This window comes from Prunus persica, chromosome G8, assembly GCF_000346465.2.
Source record: "Prunus persica cultivar Lovell chromosome G8, Prunus_persica_NCBIv2, whole genome shotgun sequence".
Lineage (NCBI taxonomy): Eukaryota > Viridiplantae > Streptophyta > Magnoliopsida > Rosales > Rosaceae > Prunus > Prunus persica.
In genome coordinates this window covers 19,596,003-19,617,052 of record NC_034016.1, presented here as the reverse complement: position 1 = coordinate 19,617,052, position 21,050 = coordinate 19,596,003, and the positions used below count along the sequence as shown (strand labels likewise).

At 37.3% G+C, this 21,050-nt stretch overlaps 4 protein-coding genes across 6 annotated transcripts; 1 reads left to right on the top strand and 3 right to left on the bottom strand.

Annotated features, from left to right (window-relative positions):
- On the bottom strand, window positions 1,883-3,133 carry LOC18768721 (F-box/kelch-repeat protein At3g23880). The gene has a single exon (XM_007200169.2). The coding sequence runs from the start codon at window positions 3,131-3,133 to the stop codon at window positions 1,883-1,885; it is 1,251 nt and encodes a 416-aa protein (XP_007200231.2).
- On the bottom strand, window positions 4,615-8,151 carry LOC18766879 (alcohol dehydrogenase class-3). The gene is made up of 9 exons (XM_020570342.1): window positions 8,006-8,151; window positions 7,706-7,842; window positions 7,072-7,118; window positions 6,659-6,984; window positions 6,240-6,322; window positions 6,083-6,158; window positions 5,449-5,606; window positions 5,212-5,373; window positions 4,615-5,125 (listed from the first exon to the last, which is right to left on the bottom strand). Exons 1-9 carry the CDS (start codon window positions 8,037-8,039, stop codon window positions 5,009-5,011), a joined length of 1,140 nt encoding a protein of 379 aa, XP_020425931.1. The 5' UTR covers window positions 8,040-8,151; the 3' UTR covers window positions 4,615-5,008.
- LOC18768330 lies at window positions 12,110-13,129 on the top strand. Its single transcript, XM_007200747.2, has 2 exons — window positions 12,110-12,419; window positions 12,521-13,129. Exons 1-2 carry the CDS (start codon window positions 12,301-12,303, stop codon window positions 12,741-12,743), a joined length of 342 nt encoding a protein of 113 aa, XP_007200809.1. The 5' UTR covers window positions 12,110-12,300; the 3' UTR covers window positions 12,744-13,129.
- LOC18767672 lies at window positions 13,980-21,001 on the bottom strand. 3 transcript variants are annotated; one of them, XM_020569717.1, is made up of 14 exons: window positions 20,528-21,001; window positions 19,363-19,545; window positions 19,119-19,235; window positions 18,940-19,024; window positions 18,427-18,535; window positions 18,248-18,315; window positions 18,021-18,140; window positions 16,903-17,942; window positions 16,511-16,711; window positions 16,359-16,419; window positions 15,857-15,970; window positions 15,627-15,740; window positions 15,432-15,538; window positions 13,980-14,422 (listed from the first exon to the last, which is right to left on the bottom strand). In XM_020569717.1, the coding sequence occupies exons 1-13, from the start codon at window positions 20,614-20,616 to the stop codon at window positions 15,440-15,442; spliced, it is 2,400 nt and encodes a 799-aa protein (XP_020425306.1). In that variant the 5' UTR covers window positions 20,617-21,001; the 3' UTR covers window positions 13,980-14,422; window positions 15,432-15,439. The 3 variants fall into 3 exon arrangements, with proteins under 3 accessions (XP_020425306.1, XP_020425308.1, XP_020425307.1); XM_020569719.1 differs by having other exon boundaries at window positions 19,363-19,518; window positions 20,528-20,998; XM_020569718.1 differs by having other exon boundaries at window positions 19,363-19,524; window positions 20,528-20,995.

The following is a 21,050-nucleotide window of genomic DNA, read 5'->3' as shown; positions in this document are numbered from 1 at the left end:
AAAACCTCTCACAGTTATATGCTAGCAAATATTTGCCAGATTAGACCTCTAGTACAGCAAATGTGCCGACAAAATTTCGTCAGGAGAAGTTTATCTTTTAAAAATAAATATAAACTTACTATGTTTAGGTTAATTAATTTTTTTCAATTTTATTTTTAGTAATTAAATAATATCCTTTGCCTTATTTAATTAGTTAAAATAGTAATTATACTTTAATTATGATTTCTTTAGTGAATAATTAGTGTTAAATATTTTAATTAACTTCACGAATTATATTACTTAATAAATAGTAAATAAATTTTCCGGCCGGCTGTACTATATTATGTTTATAGAGCATAGCCAGGCGGCTGTACATTTAAGATCGAGTATAGCCGTCAGGCTATATATTTATTTCATTATATTTATACAGTATAGCCGTGCGGCTATACGTTTAAGAGGATAGCCACACTAGATTACTTTTCAAATATTTTATTTTAGAGTATAGCCGTGCGGCTCTACGGTTTGAAACATTTTTGTGTTTCAGCTTCTGGTGTTTGGCCATCTTGCTGAAGACTTCATTGGACATATCAAACGACACAACTTAAATATTAAGGGTGGTCACGTTAGCTTGAAGCCAATGCAGAGCACCATTTGAGTCATTGACAATAGCAGGCGAATGACCAGCAACTTTTTATAAACTGACTTCCAAAACAGCTCCAAGATTTTTAAATTCACAAAATTCTGAATTAATGGGCTCAAAAAACAATCGTGAAGGGGACCAAGATCACAAGGAAAATACCCATTAAGTGGGTGTACAAATCAAATTCACCCATGATCGGTTTCCAAACTTGACGGACTTGTGCCATCTCAAAATTCATAAATTTGATGGACTTGTGCCATCACAAAAGTCCAAATTCACGTATTCACCGAAGCCAAATTAATTACCAAATCAAAAACCAAGTTGTACACAACTACCCAAAGCATTCCTTTGATTGAACTACATTGGTTTCAATACCGTCAAGGTTACATAGGCAATCTAGAAGCATCTCTAGATGCAACCACAAGTCCAAAAAGAATCCCTAGTTTATCATAACTAAATTCGCCCCCAAACACTTTTTCATATCCAAATTATCCCCAAACACACCATCTCCATTCAAATTTTCATCACCGACAATCATGCCTGACTCCAATGAACTACAAATTGGCTTGATTCCCTCGAAAGGATACATAGGAAATTTGGTTTTCATTCCAAATTGTGGTTTCTTCATAATTTCTATTAAAGGGTGTGTTTCTTTTATGATGCTTATCATAAGTAATCATAATTAAGAGATATTATTATCTCGAATGTTTCGACAATTAAGAGATTATTATCTTGAATGTGTCGAAATTTAATTAACAAAAGCCTTTATTCTTTTCAAATATTGATAATTAAAAAAAATGATAAAAAAATATTGGTGAAATTGTGTTATGAGTAGTTTGCTTTCCTCAACAACTACAATCTTCTAAAGTGGTGCCAAGAGCTACTCAAACTACGCCAAGATCATGATCAAACCAGAATTTATGGTTTCAAGGACAGTTCGTCCATGATCTGTTTGATTTGAATTTGATGTTTCTTAGGTAGTTTTAATTGATGAAATATGCAGACCGCGTTCAAATCGCAAATGTTTTTCAATTCCATTTGTAGTTTGTTTTGTTTCAACAAATGTATCGTTCATATGTACATCGGTTGGGAAATAAAATCATTAATATTCCATGGAATACAACTGGATCATCGACGAAATTGAGGATTTGTTATTGATCTCTTTCAACAACAAAAAAAGAAACAGAAACCTTAAATTTTGAAATGAGCAGAACACATAATAAGTGAAAAGCAAGTTGTAACAGAACACGTAGGTTGTTGCTTTTAGTATGTAAATACATTAGGCCGGTCAAGCAAGACAAGGTTCTCTGTGAAAGCACCCATGACCGAGTAATAAGTAGAACATTCTCCATCAAAATGAAAATTCTTAACTTGTTTGGTCTTAGTGTTCACAGATTGATATTCAACGATATCATCAACTATTAGTTTGAGCACAACTTCTTCACCACTTTTACTACAACCAACCAGTCTACAAATACTCCCTTCCAGGCATATTGCAAATAGTTTAGTCCATGATTTGGCCACACCATACTCCTCCATCACCCACATGTTCATGAGAAGAACCAAACCACTTTCCCTCCTCTCCCGACAGCTTTCGAAAAATGCAAGGGACTCTCTATACCTCGAAACCACGCAATGTCGATTAAAATCGAAACATTTTCTTGTTTCAGCTTTTGGTGGTATGGCTATTTTGCCGAACACTTCACCGGAGATATCAAACGACACAATGGAAATATTCCAGGTGCTCACGTTGGCTTGAAGCCAATGCAGAGCACCATTGACAAAAGCAGGCGGATGACCAGCCTCAAAAAACCGGTTTCCAATGTCACGTTCCTGATGACGATCATTAGCAGTATTGATGAGAGTCTTCCAAGAGCCCTTGGCTAACGACCAAATCTCATATTGACATGAAACCAATGGGCCTCCTAGAAAACAAGGCACTCTTCGTAAGACCTTATAGTCATTGGCACGCCTGTCGTAGCCAAAGGCAAAGGTTATTACTTCTCGATGATCATATTCATGACAAAAGGTAACACCAGACTTGGGCAAAACCACAAACTTTCTGATGCTAGGGTTCCAAACTAATGTGGTCAAATCAATGTCTTTCCCAGCAATGCACACGAGCCCGTTACAAGTTCCCACAAACTCGGATCCCCAGGTCTTGGTTCCAGTGCGTTCGGCGTAAAATGCATATGGATTGTCAAGATTGGTACTATACTCTATAAACGTAGACGATGATGCACATGCACGGCTGTCGTCTTTGTTGTCGTCGTCCCTGTACAATGAGTAAATATCAAATTCAGGATGGTGGAGGAGGAGTTGAACGTCGTTGTTTCGATGGTTGGATTCGAGATGGGTGTGGATGAAGGCAGAGCTTTTGATCATACAATTCCATGACTTGCACACTGTCGTGAACGGAAGTAGAGACTTGACGGGTAACCTAAGCAAGATTTCGTATACGATTTCTTCAGGAACCTTCATCGATCCAATTCTCTTCTCTGTATTATTATTCATATGTTACGGATTTGGGGTTTTATTTTAAGGTTATATAGGACAAAGTCTTGGTCTGGGAAGAAACCTAATCCTTTTATATTTCTTAATCCTGTTCCTAATCCTTTTATATTTCTTAACCCTGATCCTAATCCTATAATAACACCTTCATAAACCTAATCCTTTTTTCTTTCTGTGTTGCTTAAGTGGAGGTGTTACCATATAAGTTTGATGCTGTGATTAGATCCCTATGTATTTTATTTTTGTTACGCTTATGACTAATTTATAAATACAATCTCCCTCTATACATATATATATATATATATATCATCATCATCAAATAGAGGCATAAGATGATTCTTTAATCATGCACAAAAATGTAAAATACAGTCATTACAATGTCAAGAAAACCGTGCTGCTTTATAGGTACTGTTTGGCGTTGAATTTTCAAAATAAATAAATAGCTCGCAGAAAAGAAAAAATAAATAAACTCCACCGGAAGACGGACAGCTTTAAAAAAAAAAAGCAAGGCACTCTCTGTACCCGGAAACCACGCAACTTCGACCTTTACCAAAATGGGACCTATGTCGGGTTTCAGCATATGGTGTTATGGCTATCTCTGCGAATACTTCATCAGATATATCAAACGACGTAATGGAAAGATTACCTGTGGTCTCGCTGGCTCAAACCAAATGTACTTTTTTTCTTTTTTTCTTTTTTTATAGATAACATACAATTTTATATATCTATTTTTGTATGACTTATAGATACTCTTCTAATTTATAGGTAACAAGATTTATCACTAAGTTTTTTTCGTTGCTAATAGTAACACTATTTAGATGTATGTCATGTACATAATTTCATATGGGTGCTTGTCTAATCAATTGGAATAATGTGTGGATCTTTACTTTTGATTGATTAAATTGTATTTTGTCTATATATTAGGTAAATATTATCAAGGAAAGAATTCAAAATTTAAATTATGAAATTCAATTACAAGAAAATAATGCATTAATTTTAAATTTTCAATAAATTTTTCTTATTTAACTAAAAGGGTAAAATCGACACAAGCATTAAATGTCAAAAGATCTACATCTAAGTTCCAAGCATAAATGATGCACACAGAATTTGTTAAGTTCTAAGCGTAAATGATATGCATGGCCTTCGTCCATATTCCTTATACAATGAGTAAAGCCCGTATCAATGAGCTTGAAGGAGGAGTTAATTCGATTGCTCGGGTGATCAAATGGGTGTGGATGAAGGTAGAAGATTTCGTGTATTATTTCTTCAGTAAAGTTGTCCCCTACCATTGCTTCCATCGATCCAATTCTCTGTATTATTATTATTATTATTATTGTAATGGATTTGGAGTTTCTTATAGGAGAAAGTATTGGTATGGGGAGAAACCTAATCCTAATCCAACTGCGACACCGAAAAACTTTCTTTACAAACTGACTTCTAATTCTCCAAATTCTCTGACAATAACAAGGATTTACCAACAATAATTATAAGAGGCTCATTTCCTTAAAATGTTGACAGGCTTCATGACTGCTAATAATATGGAACCATTACATACACCACTCAGAATATCGATCATTCTTCGGCAAATCATTCCAACCATACACATAAATATAGCAAGCACAACCACAATGCTGTTTTATTCTTCTACACAAATAGGCCGAGCAAAAGCCTCATAATATATAACAAGCAACAAACTAGTCGGGCGTTCTTTTACTTACCAAAGCAGCACCGGAAAGTTATTTTTAAAACTCTTGCCACTAAAAGGGTTTAGATAAAAGGAAAAGGCAAGATAAAGTTCCACCCCATGAGAAACTTGGCATAGGCCTAAGTGGAATCCCTCACACATTTGTAGAAATCACGGACCGGATACATCCCCCTTCATGCATCCGTAGAAAGCACACACCGGAGGCATCCCCCTTCATGCATCAAATCAAATGCTTTGTTGATCTCCCCAAGAGTCAACTTGTGGGTGATGTACTCATCAACTTTGATTTCCTGCAACAAGCAAGAGCATGATGTTATAAGTTACATACTTGTTGTAAAGGAATTCATACTGTCGATTATTTGTCAAAAGCAATTACCTTCTTCAAGTACTTCTCTACAAGCCAAGGCACCTGTGAGCGGCTCTTGAAACCACCAAAGGCTGTTCCCTTCCAGACACGACCAGTCACCAATTGAAAAGGGCGAGTGGAGATCTCCTGTCCTGATGCTGCAACACCAACAATAACAGATGTTCCCCAGCCCTGCAAATTGTTTAAGCGACCTAAAGATGTGTTTTATACACAACAATTTAAGCCACCAGTCGAAAAAGCACTCACCTTGTGGCAACACTCCAGGGCAGCTCTCATCACCGAGACATTTCCAATGCACTCAAAACTGTAGTCAACGCCACCATCAGTGAGGTCAACAAGGACCTGTTGGATTGGCTTCTCGTGGTCCTTTGGGTTCACAAATTCAGTAACTCCAAAGTTTTTTGCTGCAAATAAAAAATTGCAAGAGTGTAAACTTTAAAATGCATAAAAACCTTCCTAAATGAATTCAAGAGAAGACATTACTAACATACATAAGCTGAAGATAAGTTAAATAACAGAAGAAAATGAGTCCCTGAAGCAAGAAATAAAAGTATAATACTAACAAAAGGCAAACTACAGGTACTTCGAAATTATTTGGATGAATCCAAAATATATCCTGATACACAATGTCTTTGAGGACTGTGAATGTGACCTATTCTGACTACCCATTTCCACTGGAATTAGTTTCCTAATACCCTTCATTCCTTATTTCCTCAAAACTAGAAATTAACTTTTCCTTCACCCATCAGGTGACAACAACTTTGTTCCAAAGCATGGATAACCAGAGCCTCTTTCATCATGAACAGACAGGCGAAAACAATCAATTATAAAACACTGTTTACTATGGTAAGGTTTTGATATGGTAGAACCTAATATGTACCTGTATCAAACTTTTTGCTATCAATATCAATGCCAATTATTCGTGATGCACCAGCTGTTTTGGCACCCTCTGCAACCTGTCAAGTTATGGCAATTAGTTCATCACAGTTCAGAACTCAGCACAGATTTATTAACTTAAGGTCCGATTAACAACTTACAGCAAGACCAACAGTCCCAAGGCCAAAAATAGCAACAATTGATCCTGATTCTACTTTTGCCGTGTTCCAAACAGCTCCAAGACCTAGCATATGTCGGACACAGGCACACACATATTAATAATCAGGATAGAGGCATAAGATGAGTCTTAAGTCATGCATACAAAAACCCCAAAAAATGTAAAATACAGTCATTACAATGTCGACAAAACCATGCTTCTTTATAACTACAAACTTCTTTCTTTTCACCATAAAAAGGAACAAGGCCATTTATTTGGACTGCAGTTGTGAAACTTCATGCTACATCAATATAACCAGTAATAGAATTTAAAAAGAAATAAATAGAATTAAGATGTACGTTTAATGAAAGGTTAAATACATTAACCAAGAATAGCTAAAAAAGAAAATGCTATTATCCTTACCAGTAGGTACACCACAGCCAAGAAGGCATACTTTCTCCAGTGGAGCTTTTGGGTCTATCTTCGCAACACTAACATCATGAACAACTGTGTACTGGCTGAATGTTGATGTTCCCATAAAATGATAGATAGGTTTTCCGTTAACAGAGAAACGGCTCTTGCGATCACTCATCATGACTCCAACTCCAGTGGCAGCACGTACTTTTCCACAGAGATTTGTCTTCCCTGATTTGCAAAACTTGCATTCTCCGCATTCTGCCTGGTAACAAGGGATGACATGGTCTCCTGGCTGAACTTCAGTAACACCTTCACCAACGCTCTCAACAATCCTGCATCAAGATGAAGAGGGTCCCATTTCAGCACCAAAGGCACAATAAACTATTAATACATGACACTGCATGCATAAACTAACATACCCTGCAGCCTCGTGACCAAGAATGCAAGGGAAGAGACCTTCAGGATCCTGCAAGGCAAATGAAGAGAAATCAGAATACATTTCCATCTAAAGAAATTGACAATCAATCTGACCAGTTTTCATCCTCATATAAGATTCAAATTTTCAAAAAGCCATGTTTTTGCTGCCATTTGAATCTTTTGACTTGACACCCCTATTAATAATTCAAGCTCCCTCCTACCATTAAATCTTCATAAATATTGTATGCAGTCATTTCTATCAAACCACACACACCTAAATATATATCAGCTATGGTTGATTCCAGACATTATTTACAATGCCTCCATTGGTTATTTGGTATATAATAACTTATACACAACATCTTTACAACAGCAGGTAATTAGAAACTAAAATTTTGATCAGATGCCTAAGGGCCAGTTATCTAAAGCTTCAAAACCAAAATAAAAACAAAAGTTTGAATAGGTTAACATCCCATTTTCACTAAACTCACAATAATTGCTTACGCCACCAAATACTAGATGAACATAAACAATGAAATATTATATCAACCAAACAAAGATCACTTTTTGTTCTATGAATGCAAGCAAGTGTAAATTTTATCAAATCTACTCAAGGAGAAATGGAAAAGCTTTTACCTTACCACCCCAGGTATAAGCGTCGGTGTGGCAGAGAGCAGTGTAGAGAATCTTGACCCGGACCTCTCCGGCCTGAGGCGGAGCTACCTGTACGTCTTCGATCACCAATGGCTTATTGGGTTCCCAGGCCACCGCCGCTTCACAAGTTCAATTGCACCCAAAACCATAACCAACAAACATATTCACAACCAACCAACCATTTCATGGTTCCAAAAACACAACATAGTATATATACATATGCATATACAGAGAGAGAAGGAAATAGAAGCGGAGAGAAGGAGAAAGAGAGAGAGAGACTACCTTTGCAGGTGATGACTTGACCTTGGGTAGCCATGGATTTGACTGAAACCACAAAGCGAAACGGAGAGATAGATGAAATGTGGGGATCGGAATGTGAAGACTGTAGTGTGTGTGGAGTGGACAAAACGAGCTCTAATGATGAACTACTGCCGCGGATCCGCGGGCTCAAATCGGTTTTCAGAATCGGGTTTCCTTTTTTGGGGCCCTACGATCTATTGGGCCTGAAAGAAAAATGGATGACCTTTGAGTTAATGAAACCTCAAGATCTTTGGGCTGATTGAGACTTCATATGGTCTAGGAGATCATTTCCTTCAATTAACCCAACCCATGATTAAAATAGGCAAAGTAAGACACTGCTTTTAAGAGCACTTCCAGCGCAAGGGTAAAGCCCTAGCAGGAGGGGGCCTTAGCTCAGTTTGCAGTTTTCAACGGGCTTCTACAGCCTGGGCAAATGGTGGGGACCAACAACTCGGTCAAGCCCAAAGGCAAAAGGGGCATGAGCTCGTGCATGAGGGCAGCTGACGTCAGCAACGAATTTTTTTATTAAAAAAAGAAAAAATACCAAAAATTTAAGAATTTTTTTAAAATAAATACCTACCTATATTCTTCACTTCCCACACCAAAACTCTACAAATTCTTCTACCCATATCTCATGTGAATAATAGTTGCCCTTGGATTGCCATGACAATAGGTGGAAACACAACAAGCCTTTTGCAAGAGCTGAGACTATTCACGTGAACAGTAACAACTCTTGCCCTTTGCCATGACAAATGAATGGAAGTGCTCTAATGTCTCATACCCTATCCAACTGGCCTAAATCACGTCAGCTCATTCATGTAGTGTGGGTTTAGTTAGCTAATTAATGAGTTTTGTTAGGCTACGTGGACCATCAATTAATAAATGCACAAACTACTTATATGAGTTAATACTTATAAATCATTTACGTGCGCATACACAATTTGACAGGACCCGATCCAAATTCCGCTTTGAAATTCGAACCAGACCCTGTGCGTGTCCGACACCTGACGAATGTCGGCCACAAATGACCTATTTGCCCCTCAACACAAAACATGATAAAATAACAAGGTTGACTTCTACCGAAAAAATCGGCAGAGTTTCCCTTGTAACTAGCTCAATACCAAAATATTTTCACCTGCCAAAAAAGTACATATATATACAACCAACTGCCAGCATACGTATATATACATTCGAACAGTTCAATTCTCAGTATAGGGCAAAATATCAGAGCGACTACTAAGAATTTACAAGGAGTGAATCCTTTTACAAAACAAAAATCATACATCAAAGAAAGGCGCGGAAGATGGGAAGTGGCCCGGTGGTGGATTCCTGTGCATGTCTACTGCCTGGGGGCGCAAAACAACAATAAGGGTGAGTGGACCCAAAAACAAAGTTTAGAAAATAGTATCAGAACATACTAACCCCACTGTAAAAACAGTTATACAAACTAGCTTATTTTCTTTATTTCTGAAATTAATGCATGTATATAATTATATACATTTGAAAACAGTTTAAAACTATCACTTAGGTGTACCCTTATTTCCGTCAATTCCTTATATCCGTCAATTCCTTGCATCACCATGGGTGACACATACTCGCAGGTCTCAGTGACACGAAGTCAATCCGAGCCGCAACTTGCAGGATTCAGGGGACCGTGGTCCACCTGATCCGCATTACTTGCTCCACACGAGTTCGAATATCAAGGAACTCGTGGGGCAACTGTCAAGCATGCTGACTAAACCGAAGGCAACAAATATAATCCGAAGGCAACATTTAATATCTGGGTACAAAGTGGTTTAAGAAAATATAAAGTTTTTGAAGCAAAACTGTTGAATAATTAACTTTCTGTAACTTTTAAAATTCTGCTGCCATTTATCTGATAAGTAACAAGAATATCTTTTCCTATATTCTTTAAAGGAAATTTCACTCGGCAGCATGCAACATAAAATATTTAACAGCATAAAACAGCTTATACCTGAAACTGAACTGCTTAAATTCATTTATTAAAACAAAGAGTCCACTCACTGATAGTCCGATCCCGGGGTGTGACAATTTGGTATCAGAGTCACTTTGCCGTGTGGTGCGAATGTGTCGACGAGGACGTTGGACCCTTAGGGGGGTGGATTGTAAGATCCCACATCAACCAACGGAGAGGGGGGCGATGTGCCTTATATGTGCACACCCGCATCCATCTAGCACAAGGCCTTTTAGGAGCTCACTAACTTCGGAGTCGTAGGAACTCCGAAGTTAAGCGAGTTGGAGACCAGAGCAATCCCAGGATGGGTAACCCACTGGGAAGTTGGTCGTGAGCTCCCAGAAACAAAACCGTGAGGGCCAGAGAGGGGGGCCCAAAGTGGACAATATCGTGCTATGGCGGAGTTGATTTCGGAATGTGACACAATTCGCTATCAAGTACTCGAAGGAAGAATGCTACAAACGTGTATACAATCAAATAATTCACAAGCCCATGAATGATGATATATGCTTCTTGAAGTCCTTCATTGGTGATCCAAACTTCTAAACCTTTATGAAGATGATGCCTAGACTAGATGTATTTTGCCCTAGTTGAGTCTTGACTTTGAGTGATGCAGAGTCTTTTTCTTATGTTCCTTCGAAGCATTCAAAGCGTGCAGATATTATTAACAATTGGGACAGCTCATCATTCACAAAGGTAAAAAATGTGCAGGCACTAAGTCAAAGTGCATCGCACCCACCATTTTTATACGTATATGAAATATCCATACACACATTAATTTAGAGACAGATTCGATGAGTTTTATAATACAATGGGCAGCCAAAATTGAAGACAACCGTACTTCATATAACAATGGTGTGATAAATAAGAATTTGTTATTGAAATTTTGAAGAAGAGATTCGAATTTGAAACCTCTTTTAATATTAAGAAGAGAAATATCATTAAATCAATAATTAGTTGACCGAGTCTTGTATACGAGTACGACATGACGACGACTTGACATGGAATGGCACGTGCAAAATTGCTTGTTTGAGGAGGATGGTGTAAATAAAACCAAAAGATATATACATCATGGGGCATCATGGACATGGATGGAGCCAAACGAAAAGGTCTGACAGAGCAATGTCGGTATCTTTAAGATCACGATTCCCGGTCAAACTTTGATACCACTCATTTACAGCCACGTACTCTCTGTATGTTGGATTTCCAGTCAAACCGTTTGACCGGTGAGTGATATTTTTACAAATTTAGCTTTAGATACATCAATAATGATAAGCAATTTATTATTATTACTAAAAACATCAATTAACAATTTAATCAATTTATTATTTTCATATAACTCCAATGTGTGACATTCAAAAATTAAAAATCATCGTGATATTCCAAGATATAATATGGTTTTTATATAAGTCAATGGCCAATTATTGTTGTGGACAAAAAGTTGTACCTAAAAATGATGTTTCTAATACCGCCTAATTAATATAGCACATGTAAATTTCCTTGTGTACAAGGGTGTTGCTAGCATGGGTTGGCCCTCTTGCCCCATTTGCCATAACTAAAAAAATTCTAGCCAACCACCTACCATATAATTTAATGTGTGCATTAACTTAACCCTAGAATTAGTTTTGATTTTATTTTTCTTATGGATTCAAAGAAAGAAAAAATATTAAACTCTTGTTATGTTTGATTTGTTTAGGTTTACAGTTTTTATGTCGAAATTGTTTGGCTTGATGTCATTATTAGTGGAGATAAATCTTATTATGTATTTCTCTATATTTGGAATAACCATGTGTGGTTATTATGTTTTTATATTTGTTTTAACTCTTTTTGGGTGGTTTATATTATTGTAGCTGATGATCTTAGTATTTAAGTTATGAATACAATTATCGTTTACTCTATAAAAAAAAATATATATACGGCAGATTAATCGAACTCTTATCGTCAATACGAGGGCAGTGGTCACATCGCTTAAGACCTATTACCACCTACTATAATTTGAATTTAAGCATCGAAAATATAATTTGTGAATATGACATGATGTATGTGATAAGTCAATGGTAAATAATGAGGAGGGAGGGAATAAGGGAAAAATACCAATATCTTGTCCCCTTCCCTATATATTAAGGTTTCTTATCCTTCTCCTTCCTTGTAAAAGATTCCCTTTTCCTTTAAGCCTCTCCAAAATCCTCACAACTTATATGCAGCCAAAAATTTCAACCAAAAAATATATATCAGTTCTTCCCAACACTGTTGTCTTCTCCTCTCAAAAGAATAGCACTCACTGTTCCCCTCTTATATTTTCATGGCTGCAGAACCCTGCTCATCAACCTCCTCCTCCTCCTCCTCAAGCCTCAGAATCACAGTTGAAAGAAACCCTTCTGAATCTCGCCTCTCCCAACTGGACATCAAGTGCTGGCCCAAGTATCTCTCTCTCTCTCTCTCTCTCTCTCTCTCTCTCTCTCTCTCTACATATATATATAAATTATAATAACTTGGGTTTTTTTTTTTTGGAATTTAATTAGATGGGGCTGCTCCCCAGGGAGGTACCAGCTGAAGTTTGATGCAGAGGAGACATGTTATTTGTTGAAGGGAAGAGTGAAGGCGTATCCAAAAGGGTCATCAGAATCTGTGGAGTTTGGGGCTGGAGACCTTGTCACCATCCCAAAGGGACTGAGTTGCACTTGGGATGTATCTGTGGCCGTTGATAAACACTACAAATTCGAATCATCATCATCTTCTTCTTAGTATCATCAGATCATTGCCTTCTTTTACTGATTGATTAGCTTCCCTTACCTCAAGTTAATTCTTTATAATTTATTCATAATTTTTAGGGTTTTTTTGATTTTTTTTTTTTTTTGTTGATTATGTTTTAGGGTAGTGAATTTAGTGATCGATCTTCTTCTAGGAGTAGTCAAAGAAAGGAAAACAATTAGTCAATGCATGTCCCATTGGAACTAATCCTCTTTTACGTATTGATATTAGCTTTTAATGTTCCTTTGACTGGTCAAACGGGATTTTTTTTAGAAAAAGAAATTCCTTTTTGTAAGGAATGATTCAGACACCCGTCTGTTCTACTAGGCTAGCACAATGCACATGCACCCATTAATTGTGCAAAATTCGACTTTGAACAACCACTTGACTTTTAGATTTATTTTATTATATTTATTTGTTTGTGTACAAGCGATTAACTACAAGGGGCTGGAACTTTTCACACACTACTAAGGTGTTATAGAGATTTGAACCTAAGACTACTAATTTACAAGTTAATACGTTATTAGGCTCTGTTGGCGACTTTTAGATTTTAATTTAGAAACCCGCTATTGCTATATACATGGCGTAGACCAGTTGGCTAAGACGTTGAGCGCGTCTTCTTGCCCCCAAATAAATAAAAACCCCCCGTTATTAGCATTTCAAATTAATTATCAAAGACCCTGCAGTTAAGTGCTAGTAACAATTTTTTAAAGAAATTTAGAGATTCAAATCTCTTCAATTTATTTTGGAAGCAGTGGGAAAGGACTTATCCTTAAAAATACGTTAATATTTTAATAGGTATAATATGAGATGAATGGAAAGTACCATGTCTCTGTAAAGTATTAGGGTTTCTTGTTTTGGTAAAAGGAATGTACAAGACCAAAGGACCAAAAGGTTGTCTGGATAAATTGATTTTCTGGGGCTTCGGATCCCATTCTTTTTGGTTTGCTTAGCTGGAATATGCTCTTGGGGTACTTTCCTCTGCTACCCGATCCAAATTCGCTTAGATGGTGACGCAAGCCACAACCATCATCACGCGTCTTCGCCAACGCTCCACCTCCAAGTTTCTCTGTTTAACATTAATTTCACCTGAATAACAAAGGGTTACCGTGGAGGTTCGCATCCCTCGTAAATCAGAGAATACTCTGGTCTTTATCATCGGTTGTATGCTTGTCGAATCTGTGACCGAGCCTTAAATGTAACACAAAACCAAGAAGTTACAAGGACGAGGAAATAAGATTATTGGAGTTTTTATTTGGTGTATTAAAAGATTATGGGAGTTCTTGAATACTTCTTTAGAACTTGGGAATACGAAGTCTCCGTATCCAAAATTGCACTTCACGATTTAATACAATTACACAAATACAAAATCGACTTCAAAAGGTCTGTTAATTGATCTAACATGGTTATATGTACAGCATGAAACTCTCATCTCTCTAGTCATCACCTGTAAGTGCATAACCACCGCCATCAATCTCAATGAAGCTCATTGCTCCGCCTTTTAGGACCCCGGCCATCTTTCACTGGTTTAGATGAGTCCTCTGCACATCATCATCCCATTTTGAACTCCACAAAACATGTTTTGAGAGAAGCACATAGAGCTGGAACTATGTGGCACAAACTGCAGAAGCTGTTCCAGAATTTTCTTTCCAATATCTACAATGTCATGGGTCCTACAAGCACAAATCAAAATGCCATGCCTCCATCAGTCTCAACATTCAAACAAAAGACTTAAGGCGGATATTTATAGGAATGAGAGCAAGAATTCAAGTCATGCAGGGAGGTGAAAAAGAGATGGCACACGTTCTAGTCTAGTTTCTAGGATTTCGCCTCTTCCACATTACCAGACATGGAAAATATAGAACAATCACATATCAAATAGATAATATGAATTTATAGCAATTTTCATCCAAAACAACAAAAACACCAAACAAAACCAAAACCACCATTTGAAACCCTAATGTATTACTTTCAAGGCCAAACAAACACAAATACACATCAACTTAAAAACAATTGATAACAACCAAAACCAGCTCCATCCAAAATATTGACCAAATCCAAAACTAAACAGATAAAACAAAAAACCTCAATCAATCACAATTTAAGCATGCAAATATTGATAATAGACAAAAACACATCTACCTGAAAGAAAAAAAGGTTGGCCTTTTGGAGTTCATAATATATGCTCAGCAAGAAATTCTCAGAACCATTTTTCCTTAAAAATCTAAACAGAGGAGGAATTCAATTCTATCTGAGAGTAGATCGCACACAGTGAATTGGATGTCCTGGAAGGGACAATCGCATACAGTAAACAAATGAGCCCAAATATGTAATTTTGTTTGCTCTTGTTTTCTTTTTGGGCGTTTGAAAGGTCCCGTATGGTACCAACATATGACACATTCAGTTTAAGGCTAAAATGAGTCAATTACGCATTTATTTGCAAACTCTCAATGGATGATTTTTTACCAATTTATTCAGGGTAGGCAAATGGTATGGGAAAATATTGAAAACAACTTTGATCGTGCAGAAAGTAAAGCTCTTAGCATCCACCCATCCCCGCAAAAACAAAACCTGAAAAATGCGTGTGCACACACCCCAAACTATGACAAATTTATTGGCACCCATTATAAAGGCAGAAGGTAAACTCATCAAGATACGTAGAAAGGAAGAACATGCTACAACCTTGCTCGCTATAACGCAACAGCCATATTTTCCTCTGTAAAGTAATTTGGTCCAACAGAGTTCCCACCATGAGCACCATCAAACTGGAGTACCCTAAGCTTCCCTTCCTGTAATTTATATAAAATTAGCATTCAAAAAGGGGAAAAATAGATAGTAGACTGGTAATCCAAGATTTCTGAGAAGTCAAAAGCATACCTTGGTTCCATAAACCAGACCTCCACCAGCAAAGGGATGAAAGCAAGCAACATTAACCTCATCCTCTGCACTAGGAAGTACTCTCACAAGTTCCATATCTGAAACTCTGTAGACCTAATAAATAAAGAAATGACGATAACTAAGACTTCCCAAAAGAACTAACATAGAAAGTGAGCTAAACAACAGAATCTTCTCAGCTATAGAACAAGAGAGAAGACACTGGAATTCACCTCAAGAACAGTGTAAATAGGTAAGGTTGTCTCCCCATCAATGACAATACTTTTAAGAAGAGAGCCATGGCGTCGACCATAGGCAAGTAATATGTGCTCAGACGTGGGTGAGAACTGCAGGCAAAACATCAAAAAAAGAGGCTCAACTCAAACTGAAATGTACCCTTACCATCATGCATAGAAATCAAAAGTACTATTAGTTGAAACTTACAACAACAAAGTTATATTTGCTCTTAAATCAACTATAAGTACCAAAGGAACAGGAACATATTCAGTTTGACGTCAGTGACACTTTGGTTGGCTAAACAGCTTTCAGAAATGGACACACACACACACACACACAAAAAGAAAAAAAAAAGAGTCATTATCCAACTTAACCATGAGTTTCAACCTTATAATGCACAGTAGAAAATGAGTCCAAGGTAATAACAGCATGACAGAAAGCACCAGCCTATAAATAGAAACAAAAGCAGATAGGAGTCAAGTTTCCTATGAAACTAACCTGGATTGAAGTCAAACAATGTGCAGCTCTGATAGCCCGAGACACAAGTACCGACCCGAATCTGCACGAGAACATTGAACAATTCAAATAATAATTGTTAATAAGAGAATAAAAGAAATAAGAAAGAGTGGACAAAAGGATTAGAAATTTACGTTGCCTCCTCAAGTGAATATATGCGAAGCTCATACATGACTTGGTGTGCTGAGATTGGGTGCCTAGTTGGGGATGTTGCAATTCCAGAATCCTGATGGACCAGACTTTGTAGTCCAAAATCAGCTTCCGTATGAGGCAGCATGCATGCAACACAGGCAGCTAAAAATCTCCCACAAGGTGAGAAATGAGCACCCATTTCACTGCAAAAGCAAACACAGCCCAAAGAAGGTATTACATAAGCATAATGACAAGCTAAGCAGGAAAAATCCATAAAATGTATCCAATTAAAACTGTGTTCAATAAGGATGTTGGAAGGTTGTCATTTCCACCACAATGCTGAAGCTAAAACCAGAAAAAGGAAAAAGAATAAAAAGGAATACCAAAGATGTACCTGCAAAGAACAGCATGGGGAATGGTTAAGCGGCATCTTTCAGCATTGAGCAGAGCACAAGGAGTTTTTATATCATGCGACCATACGCTTAGCTTCACAGTGCATGGTAACTCCGCAGCTGCTGCAGCAGCCAGTGATGTAGTAATTTCAGACTGGATTCTACTAATAATGGGCTGAGCATCATTCCCATCATGTAGGGTATTTAAAGAAGCAGCATCATCCCCAGAATCTGGCACAGAGTAGCGGAAATGCGGATAATAGTGCTGTAAACCAGATCTTCCAGAAACTCCAGATAGGCTGGTGCTTCCTGGCATTGCTAAAGAAGCTGCCACAGCCTCCACATTATGAGCAGACAGATGCGACATTAAACTAGAAGTGTCATGCCCATCATGATTAAGAGGTAGCATCGAGGGAAAACTAGCTTGGCTTTGCCCAGTTAACCACCCTTGGAGAAAAGGTAGCTCCCAAAATGCTGGATCTCTATAAGGAAAACTACTATGAGGTTGCCCAAAATCAAGATGATTTGAAATATCTTCCGGTACTCTATCATTAGCAGAATCTAAATTAGTAAAGCTTCCACGTTGGCTCCCCCCTACACCCTGCATCTCATCAGTCTCCATTGAATCTCCTGTGCGGTCACAAACACCACTTACTGTTCCATTAAGGTGAGAATTATCTGCATTTTCTTCAGCGTTCGAATGGGAGGCAGTTCGTACTGATGAAAATGTCTCCATAGGAGAAGCTGTGCTACCATCCAGCTCTGCTGCATTTGCATCTGCTGGAAACTGCATTGAAGCAGAAGTGACTTGCATGCTATTTGAACCAGCAGGCCCATTTTCACACTGCATTTCTATTCTTGGATCATCTACAAATGGCGGCACGAAGACGAAAGGCAAGGACAGAAGTGGTAGTTCAGCAGCCAAACTAAGACGCTCACTAGAATGAACATTTGCCACAAAAACAGCAGGAGATGGATATTGCAAGTAGCCGGGAGATGTTGCTAGTGTCATTGAGGAATCTGAAGAGTCAAGATCATTGACCTGCATATCAGTTTAATAATGTAATCTATATGATAGCTGGAGTGGTTAATCATTTTAAGTACCCTCTGGAAAAATTACCTCAGCAGTTAAGAGAAATGGAGCAGCTTGGGGGTGAAAATGCACTGCTCTAAGTGAACGCCATGTTTTCAATACAATGTCTGGAGAGGAACGCTCCCCGTTGTAGTTCCATATATACAACTGAAACGGGATTTTGTACGTCAGTGTTATCAAATTTATAAAGCAATTACTTACCATAAAGGATTATATATGATATAACAAAGAACCATAATAAAAAGAATCAACACCTTGTGTCCTGATGCAACAGCTAGGAGATCCCCTTTGGCATGAAAAGCAATAGATGCAATAGGTCGATCTGAGGCCAGAGTCAGCAAAAATAATAACTATATCAGAACTTTAGGGAAAATGTACAATTGGTCAAAAAAGAACTGCAGTTACTATTAAAACATTGCAGTTTTGGAATTACAGAAATCGCGAGATCCTATACACTCTGATGTGTTTAAATCCCATAAGCGAACTTCATGATCCAAACTTCCACTAGCAATTATTTCAGGATGCAAGGGGTGGAACCTAACCTGTAAGAGTTCCATTAGTTACTTCCACGTGAAAATAATAATCATAATTAGTGGTTTGGATTTTGGATGCATCGGAAAGATATTACATAAGACAAGTAGAATACAATCCTGATAAGTTAGTAATTAATGAAAAAAGACCCCAGAGGTAAATATTGAAGCTATTAATTAGTTAATTATTAAAATTTTGCAACAGCTAGTTCATATATCATCTGTCAAATAAATGGGTAAGACTTTATTTGATTTGTATATGGTTTTCCAGAAAAGAAAAAAAATACCGTTTTAATAGATTTCGCTTTTGGCTAAAGAATTCATAGAGCAAAATGCAACTATTAAGTAGTAGAATATGACAAATTAGCAAGAAAACTAAGAGTAAATAAGTCTGCAATTGCACAAGCCAAACTTACCACCCAAGGTGTCCGTCTATGGCCACTCAAAACCTTTAAGCAGCTGCCAGTTTGGCAATCAATTATCTTTACAGTGTGGTCACCACTGAAAGTATCAAAAGAAATTAAATAGAGTAAAGACCAAATACAGATATGAGCAAGTATTCAAATCCAAAAAACTAAATAATTGGACAACTTACTGTGTCGAAGCAAGTTTTCTTCCATCGGGGCTGAACGCTGCTGCAATAGTTGACCTTGGAGGAGGCACTAAATGACAGTACTTGGCTGACAAATGCTTAAGTGACTCTGCTTCAACCCTGAAAGATAAATAAATACAGATTCAATAAATACAACAGAGCATCTTTGACAACCTTATATAGAACACACAGAAAGTCTCATACTCAAACCTGCTTGATAAAAGTTAGAAAGGAGAGCTGTAGGTACCATGAAAGAAGGCCACGTTTTGCATCTCGTGTTGCTTCGCACTTAGGCCCAGAGGAGGAACCAGTTTTCCTTTTAGAAGATTCTCCCCACCGCCTTCTCGGTACATGTCTTGCTCTAGGAGAAATCTCCCTCCATGCTATCAAGCCAACCACATTTCTGCCACTAACAAAATTGAGAAGTTCACTGATTCAGAAGAACATCATATGAGTAAAAACATACCTGAGGGTTGCATTTTGATATGTGGATTGAATTTTAGTGTAAATTGTTTAATTAAACTTTATGAAAACTAATATTATAAGAAATGAAAGGTTTCAAATTATCCAAGAATTTTTTTATAATTATTTCAGATCCACCTTCTAAATCATTGTAATATGTGTTTTCTTCCGTATTTATATAAGAAAGTATCAGTAACTCTCTTTTTATAATATTTTAGCATTTAAAACCAGCAATTCACACTAAATAGTCAAACCCAAATCCCTCAATTTAAATCAACATCTCAAACTGCAGCATTACAATTTTTTTTTTCTTTCCTGCAATCATAGCTATAAAATGGTTTCACTACTAAAGCTTATTAGCGGTCCAACCAAGTCAATTGCTAACCGATCCGTTCTATTGTTCTATGTACTTGATCCTTAACAATGAACCATTTTATGTACTCGAATCGAAACAACATCACAAACAGAACACGCATTTCACACTAACCAAGAGAATTGAAAGGTACATTGAACTATAGCTCAACTAGTCACTATGATAGGATGAAATTTTAAAAAACCTAAAAGACGAATTCCAAAAGTCGAACTTAAACTAAACACAATGATTATTGGATTGGAGTTTTCTGAATTGCACTACAACTCAAATTCAACAATTTCATGAAATCAAGCTTCAGCAGCATGAACGGAAAAAAACAGAATTATCCGTACAATCACATTGATCATTTTTCTGAAGCTGTAAATCAGAACTAATTTGATTTAAAATCAAGTTATATGTATATATTTGCACCATACAAAAGCATCACGTAAATGCGAAACTCATAGATTACTGGGGAATCAAATTAAATTTAGCAAATTCCAAGATCACGTATGCATATAGATCGAATTACAGCAAGCAGGCAAACAAATAAAAACCTAACGCAGTACATGAACGATTGAGGGTTTCGAATTCTGACCTGCAGTGATAACAATCGGACGGCGAGGGAGAAATCGGGGTCTGATCGAACGGTCGTGAAGGTCCCGTCATTATAAGATCGGACTTCATAGGAAAACGATGAATTTTTTGAAACCCGAATTTCAGGAATTTGAGGAATTGCGTGAAATCTGAATCCGAGGAGAGAGAAAATGAGGCTCTCGCTCTCTAATGGGGAAGAGGAGAGAGTCTGTGCCTCTCTTTCCCGTGTTTCCTTGGTTGATTTACAAAAGCCCGAACGGAGTCAATGACGTTTGACCAAAATGCCCCCTTTTAATTTAGAAGAGAGGAAGATGCGCCTGCTTACTTTCTACTTCCCAATCTCAGCCGTCCATCTGAAATTTTGGAGGGATCCTATTGTGTCACGTCATCATAAATTTTTAAATTTGAAAAACTTAAACGACCTGTCACTTTTCTCTTCTTTGTTATATCCTCCTCTTTTTATTACCAGCCTGCCATTGTTTGCTCTGTTGCTCTTCAGGTAGTGTTAGGATCTCTACAAGTAT